At 45.5% G+C, this 8,065-nt stretch overlaps 1 protein-coding gene across 1 annotated transcript in view; it reads left to right on the top strand.

Moving 5' to 3' along the window:
* Nucleotides 1–2,502: 2,502 nt before the first annotated feature.
* The window catches only part of ALDH7A1 (aldehyde dehydrogenase 7 family member A1), a 52,543-nt gene continuing 46,980 nt past the window's right edge, over nucleotides 2,503–8,065 (top strand). Inside the window, exons 1-3 of the mRNA XM_003900049.5 lie at nucleotides 2,503–3,226; nucleotides 4,503–4,556; nucleotides 5,156–5,221. Coding sequence (XP_003900098.4) covers nucleotides 2,954–3,226; nucleotides 4,503–4,556; nucleotides 5,156–5,221 — 393 coding nt within the window. The 5' untranslated portion in view covers nucleotides 2,503–2,953. The remainder of the gene's footprint in view (nucleotides 3,227–4,502; nucleotides 4,557–5,155; nucleotides 5,222–8,065) is intronic.

The raw sequence follows: 8,065 nt of genomic DNA, 5'->3' as shown, positions 1-8,065 counted from the left end.
GAAAAAACAAGGTAGAAAAAGGATGCAATCCCTATTTTCAGTGTGAGCAGTTGCTGGTGCCTATTTTCCCAGAATTGGCTTATTTAGTTATTTTTTGAGACAGGGTCTTGCTCTGTCTCCCAGGCTGGAATGGAATGGCACGATCTTGGTGCTCTGCAACCTCCACCTCCTGGGTTTAAGCGATTCTCCAGGCTTGGCCTCCCAAGTAGCTGGGCCTTCAGATGTGCACCACCACATCTGGCAAATTTTTGTATTTTTAGTAGAGATGGGGTTTCACCGTGTTGGCCAGGCTGGTCTCGAACTCTTGATCACTAAGTGATCCTTCCACCTTGGCCTCCCAAAGTTCTGGGATCACAGGTATGAGCCACTGTGCCCAGCCAGCCAGAATTGGTTTAGAAGGATGGCCACACTTCTCTTCTTGACTTGAAGAGAGGGAAGCCAACACTCCTTGAGGACACTATGTATTGCTCCTAATCCTCAGTGCATCTGTCTATGTGTTTTAATTTCGTGGAAGTGAATGGAAGAGAAAAGAATAAATAATGTGGTTTTGGGATATGCAGACAAAGAATCTTGTTGGCTGATAGAAAGTGATGAGAGTCAGTTAAAATGTCTGAGAATTAGCTGGGTGCGGTGGCTAATGCCTGTAATCCCAGCACTTTGGGAGGCTGAGGTGGGTGGATCACAAGGTCAGGAAATTGAGACCATCCTGGCCAACGTGGTGAAACCCTGTCTCTACTAAAAATACAAAAATTAGCTGGGTGTGATGGTGCGTACCTGTAGTCCCAGCTACTCAGGAGGCTGAGGCAGGAGAATCACTTGAACTTGGGAGGTGGAGGTTGTGGTGAGCTGAGATTGCGCCACTGTACTCCAACCTGGGGACAGAGTGAGACTCTGCCTCAAAAAACAAAACAAAACAAAACAAAACAAAACAAAACACACACAAAAGAAGTCTGAGAATTAAAATTAGAAAAATTAGCACTGTGGTCCTACGTGTAGATGGAAGACAGCAGCAGGGTTGTTGATAGAGATTACCGATGTCAGATAGGGCACTGCTACTCCTTCGAAGGTGTTATTCATTGGTTCATTTGTTCATACACTCATATAAGTGAGCATAAACTTGGAACAATGCTAGGAACTGTGGAGCAATGCAAGGACGAGTCAGAGATGGTCCTTGCCCTAATAGGAAAAAACCGTAGCATTTACAAAAGGAAGCATCTTGCATGTATGCCTAGTACTAACTGTAGTTTCTGGTAGCTGCTTGATACATGCAGAGTGTTTGTTCAAATCATTTTTATTATAAGGGTGGAAGAGATAAAGCTCATGCTTGAATGCAGAGATGAAAGGGGCCAGGAGTGGTGGCTCAAGCCTGTAATCCCAGCAGTTTGGGAGGCCGGTGGCTCAAGCCTGTAATCCCAGCAGTTTGGGAGGCCGAGGTGGGCAGATCCCTTGAGCCAAGAGGTGCAGACCAGCCTGGGCAACATGGGGGAAACCCGTCTTTACAAAAAACCCACAAAAATTAGCTGGGTATGGTAGCATGCCTGTAGTCCCAGCGACTCAGGAGGTTGAGGTAGGAGGATCACTAGAGCCCTGGAGGTTGAGGCTTCAGTAAGCCATGATCTTGCCACGGCACTCTACCATGGGCAAGCATATTTTAAACTCATGTTCAAATAATGCCAATTGAGATATTAGTATTTCCATCTTATAGGGTTGGCCCAGTTATTGTGAAATGAGATGGGGCATGCATGAGTGAAAGGATAGTGTAGGAAGACAGAAGAAATGGAGAATGAAAGAAATTGATCAAAACTGTCTTTATTCTTTAAAAGAGCCGGGTGCCGTGGCTCATACCTGTAATCCCAGCACTTTGGGAGGCTGAGGTGGGTAGATCACAAGGTCAGGAGTTCGAGACCAGTCTAGCCAACATAGTGAAACCCCCTCAATATTCAAAATACAAAAAATTGGCCAAGTGTGGTAGTGGGCGCCTGAAATCCCAGCTATGCAGGAGGCTGAGGCAGGAGAATCGCCTGAACCCAGAAGGTGGAGGTGGCAGTGAGCTGAGATTGAGCCATTGGACTCCAGCCCCAGCGACAGTGCAAGACTCCCTCTAAAAAAAAGAAAAAAAAAAAGCAAGAATAGGACGGATGCAGTGGCTCACACCTGTAATCCCAGGACTTTGAGAGACTGAGGTGGGCAGATCAGAGGTCAGGAGTTCCAGACCAGTCTGGTGAAACCCCGTTTCTACTAAAAATACAAAAAAATTAGCTGGGTGTGGTGGCACACACCTGTAATCGCAGCTACTCGGGAGGCTGAGGCAGGAGAATCCGCTTGAACTCGGGAGGCGGAGGTTGCAGTGAGCCGAGATCGCACCATTGCACTCTAGTTCGGGCAACAAGATCGAAACTCCGTCTCCAAAAAAACAAAATAAATAAATAAATAAAAAATAAAGTAAGAATATACCTAGGCAGGGTATTTATAGAGGAAATGCAACAATCTAATATTTATCATTAATTACAAATCTTTCATTTGTAATTTACCAAAACAGTGAAAACAAACAACCCTTCCCCCGCCCCTCAATACAAACCCTCCCTTGACTACTCCAGGGACCAGAGGCATCGCCATTGCTAAGGAGCTGGTTAGGAATGTCGGCTCTCCGACCCTAGCCCAGACTTACTGAATCAGAATGAGCATTCACCACGACCACCAGGTAACTTCATGCATTTTACAGTTTCAGAACCCCTGCTATAGCCTGCTATACTTCAGCGCCAATATTTTGCTGAAAAGAATTCCTAGCTGGAGCCGTGGCTCCCGGAGTCTTTCACCAGATGGCAGCAGCCCACTCCTCCCTATGGCACTCCCGTTGTTCCAGTGAGGATTCAGCCGCAGGCATCTCCGGAAGACTAGGGGCCGAGGGGGCGGTGGCGGGGTCGTACCCTGTGGGAGGGATCGGGTCTGCCCAATGGGTTCTCTCGGGCGGGGGGCGGGGCTCTATTTCAGCAACTCGACCGGCCTTAGGCTTCTTCCGAATTCTGAGCTCAGTATGTGGCGCCTACCCCGCGCGCTGTGTGTGCACGCTGCAAAGACCAGCAAGCTCCCCGGACCTTGGAGCAGGCCTGCCGCCTTCATGTCCACTCTCCTCATCAATCAACCCCAGTATGCGTGGCTGAAAGAGCTGGGGCTCCGCGAGGAAAACGAGGGCGTGTATAATGGAAGCTGGGGAGGCCGGGGAGAGGTATGCGGGCGCTTAAGAAATCTCTGCAGCCGCCGGGGTTCGCTCGAGGAGGCCGGGCGGGCACTGACCTACCGAGTCCCCGCTGGCGCTGGAGGAGGTAGTACAGAGTGGGAGATTTTGAAGCTCCACAGTACAAGTTTTCTCGTGTAGGGTGCCTTTAAAATGAAAACTTAGATTTTAGGTCCTTGTGCCCTATGCAGAACCGAAGTCATTTTGGAGCTGTAGGGGCCTAAACTTCCCGCTCATATTTAAAACCTTGTGGTCTTGGATCTGTAGTGAGAAATGTGGCACATTGAGGGGTGCAACTGATCTTAATTTAGAGCTTCACTTTGGCTCTTCACCTGTGACATGCACCGCAAGTAACGTTCTTCAGTGTAGTTTAAAGTTATCTTTCTTCCTGAATTTCTTGGGAGTTTGCAAGCTCGGACTTGCTGAAATCCTGCCATGTTTTACGTTGGGTTGTGAACTCCTTTGAGGACTGGGTTTTCAGCATTTCTCCGTTGCCCAGGGCTTAACACCGCGCCTGATGCCCGTTACTGCTCAATACAACGTTTTATAGAATACAAAGGAAAGGTAAGGTTATTATCGCCCAGATTTTTTTAAAAAGAAAATTTTTTATAAGAAGATGTTATATAACAGTTAAACTTTGTTGGACGTTGTATATTATATAATGAACCTGCCTTGGTAAAGGGAACACTTCTTCCTTTTGGTTATTAGTGGCTGTAGGAGATACAGATAATTTTAATTGCTCCTCAAACCTCAGTGTTTAATCTTGATTTCCATGTGATATCTGATCATTAGGCCTTTTTAGCTGTGCCTTGATTTTCCCTTTCATTGTTGACCTGAGACCTCTCCAACTGGTGTGGACACAGGCCTTTCCCATGGTTTTCCCACCTTGGCCATTTCATCTCTGAGCAGAGATGACTTGTCACTAGTAAGGGAGAGAAGGAATAACTAAAACTAGTCAGTTTGGGCTGTTATTAATGGAAAAAGAGGCAAAATAACTGATTACATTAAAGCTTTTGTTTATACACCTAATATTGAGATGTCAGGGGAGAGTTTTGCAGTAAAGGTAGTTTCTAATATTTAAGTCAGAAATGAAAGACAACCTCTGTAGAGTGGTTTATATGTAACAGAAGTTAACCTAAGGTTTTTGAGTTTGGATATTATATCATTTTTTCCTCTCTTCTTTTTCTTTCCCCTGAAGTTTGGTCTATTCCCTTACTTCAGAAGGGATTACGTTTTCTATACATGATCATCATCCTTTTGTTTTAAGGTTATTACGACCTATTGCCCTGCTAACAATGAGCCAATAGCAAGAGTCCGACAGGTAAGTGTGTGTGTGTGTTTAATTCAAATTACACACAAGGAGTTTGTGCAGGCTTTCTTTAGAGGCAGAAGCCAGTTAGGCAGGTGAAGAATAATACAAAATCACAAATGCAGAGAATAATGTGTTTATTTTTCATTTGACATTTAGGACTGTCTGGGGGAGACTGTCCTCCCTTGGGTGGGGGCGTGAAAAGGAAAGAACCATAGAAAAGGCGAAGCATAGAAAGACTAGGCAGAGGGCCATTTAAGACAGTGCTTCTGAAGTACCTGAGGATTTTGTTAGAATGAAGCTTTTGATTTCTGAAGTTTGGGTTGGAGCTCAAGGTTCTGCATTTCTAATATGCCTCACATGTTGTTCTCAGATGAAGCTGACAGATTTGCTTTGAAAAGCAAGGTTTTAAGGCATAGCTGGATTCCAACCTGTTTTACCGGGTTCTAGCTAGTTTTGGGGAGTGTAGACTGTGGGAATCATTCTCAGCCATAAATGTTAGAGAACCCTAGAGATTTTCCAATTCTCTTCTGAAAATATTTGTGTGTTCTAGAAGATTGTCATCACTTTTCTTTATTTCCCCCTCTCTGTCCCCCTACTTCTTAATTTAGGCCAGTGTGGCAGACTATGAAGAAACTGTAAAGAAAGCAAAAGAAGCATGGAAAATCTGGGCAGATGTAAGTATGACCTTTGTTTCTAGAATTCAGAAGAGGTCACTTTGCCTATTGTAAGCAATGAGATACATAAACATCTGATAAGCAGGTCAGTGCTGCCTTGTTAAAATGTGAGCTCCTTGGGGGCTGTGATACTGTACTAGGGCTCCTGCTGTCTTGGTAACACCTCTGCCATATTTCTAGGGTAGTGCCTTTTCTGTACTTGCCATTCATTGAATGGATAAATTTAAATGAATTAAAACTTTGTGCTGGTATAGTATAAACTTGAGCTGTGAACACTATTCTTCACTGAAATTACTTGAATTTATAATTAAATAGAAAATGAATAGAAGACCTATGCTAGATATATTCATTTGCTCCTCCTCTTACCCCCTGCCAGATTTGTCTGGGAGTATCTCAGCAATAGGTCAGCATTCCTGGTTTAAAGAACAGCAGCAGACTGGACCTGGTGGCTCACACCTGTAATCCCAGCACTTTAGGAGGCTGAGGCAGGTGGATCATCTGAGGTCAGGAGTTTGAGACCAGCCTGGCCAACGTGGTGAAACCCTGTCTGTAGTAAAAATTAGCCGAACATGGTGGCACGTGTAATCCAGTCTACTCGGGAGGCTGAGGCAGTAGAATTGCTTGAGCTTGGGAGGCGGAGGCTGCAGTGAACCAAGATAGCACCACTACACTCCATCCAGCCTGGGCGACACAGTGAGACTCCGTCTCAAAAAAAAAAGGAAAAAAAAGAGCAGTGGCAGCATCCCTTTCTCAGGGCCAGAAGCTCATATTCCTTGACTGTCTAATGAGGCTGTGAGGCAGAGTCAGCCTCCTTGGTCTCTGAGTCTCCACCATTGGTGGAGAGCAAATTTAGGAACTGTGACTGGTGCTGGGCTGGCCACACTGACTCATCACTAGGTGGGGGCTAGGCTCCTGAGAAGGGGAGAGTAAAGGCAAACCGAACCGGGATAGCCTGATTTCCCAACCTTCCCACTACCCCCATCCTCAGTGTGCTTTGTCTTGTAAAAAGAAAAGACTGAGGGTGCCTGCCTTCTGGGAGGGTTAAATGAGTTAATCATTTAAAGTGTTTACTGGAGAGCCTGGCACAGGAAAAGCCTCCATCCATTTGAGTTAAACCCTGTGCTGCTGGGTGAGGGACTGCTGAGCTGCAGTGTTTTCTCTGAATCAATGATTGCAAGGGGGGTTGGGTGGGGTTGGGGTGGGTTGCAGAGTGGCAACCTGTCCAGAAGAGCCCTGGGTTGGATGAAGCTTTTTTTTTTTCTTTTTTTTTGAGATGGAGTCTGGCTCTGTGTCTCCCCAGGCTGGAGGCTGATGGCGGGATCTCAGCTCACTGCAAGCTCCGCCTCCCGGGTTTCGCCATTCTCCTGCCTCAGCCTCCCAAGTAGCTGGGACTACAGAACAGCTACGGCGCCGACTAGTTTTTTGTATTTTTAGTAGAGACAGGGTTTCCACCATGTTGTTAGCCAGGATAGTCTCGATCTCCTGACCTTGTGATCCCGCCGCCTCGGCCTCCCAAAGTGCTGGGATTACAGGCTTGAGCCACCGCGCCCGGCCTCTTTTTTTTTTTTTTAAATCAGCCAAGAGACGTCTTTGTGTAAAGCATGAAGCACATCTTTCCTCTACTTTAATTATGGATAGAAGTATGGCCTCGGGTACCATTATACACAATCAAAAGTGTCTTTGGGCAGAAAAATACCACTTCCACAAGTAAACAGTGTGCTAGGTAAAGTTCACCCTACCTGGATAGAGAATAGTGTCCAAAACAGTATCCTTCATTGTTTCAAAAACTTACTTTTATTTATTTCTGATCATAAAAGTAATAAATATTCTTTTTCTTTTTTTTTTTTTTAAGAAAAGATTGATGCTGTAAATAAGATAAACAAATTTAGTCCCCTTACCCCAACCTCTGCAATGCAAAATGATTATTAGGTTTAGGTTTTGGTGCATTTCCTTTCAGTCTTTTATGTATTTATTTCATAGCTGTGATTATTGTATGTTCATATATACATGGCGTGTATAAAATTTTGTGACCTGTGACCTGTGATGATTGTATTGCATACCATCCTAGAGTTACTGCTTTTTTTTTTTTTTTTTTTTTAAAGACAGGATCTGGCTCTGTCACCTAGGCTGGAGTGCAGTGAGTCAATCTCAGCTCACTGTGACCTCTGCCTTCTGGGCTCAGGGGATCCTCCCATCTCAGCCTCCCAAGTAGCTGTGATTACACGCACACACCACCATGCCTGGCTAATTTTTTTGCATTTTTTGTAGAGATGGGGTTTCACCATATTGCCTAGGGCGGTCTTGAACTCCTAAGTTCAAATGATCTGCCCTCTTTGGCCTCCCAAAGTGCTGGGATTACAGATGTGAACCACCATGCCCAGCTGCGTAATTTTTTTTAAAATTGTTGTTTTCCTATACGTATATACTTTTTTGTTTTGAGATGGAGTCTTGCTCTGTCACTCAGGCTGGAGTGCAGTGGTGTGATCTCCGCTCACTGCAACCTCTGCCTTCCAGGTTCAAGTAATTTCCTGCCTCAGTCTCCCAAGTAGCTGAGACTACAGGTGTGCACCACCAGGCCTGGCTAATTTTTTTCTTAAATATGTTCTCCAACTTAAAACTTTTAATTAAAAAGTAAGCTTTAATGTCGAAAATGCAAACTTGGGGAAGACAGAAAAGATCACACACAAGGCTGTCACTTCACACTTGGAAGGTTGCACAGCCGCTGGACAGAGGCGCTCCTCACTTCCCAGACAGGGCAGAAGCCAGACAGAGGTGCTCCTTACTTCCCAGATGGGGTGGCCGGGCAGAGGCGCTCCTCACTTGCCAGAGGGTGGGCAGTGGGGC

The sequence above is a fragment of the Papio anubis genome, chromosome 5 (assembly GCF_008728515.1).
Source record: "Papio anubis isolate 15944 chromosome 5, Panubis1.0, whole genome shotgun sequence".
Lineage (NCBI taxonomy): Eukaryota > Metazoa > Chordata > Mammalia > Primates > Cercopithecidae > Papio > Papio anubis.
The sequence above is the reverse complement of the archived record's forward strand: the minus strand, read 5'-3'. Positions and strand labels throughout refer to the sequence as shown.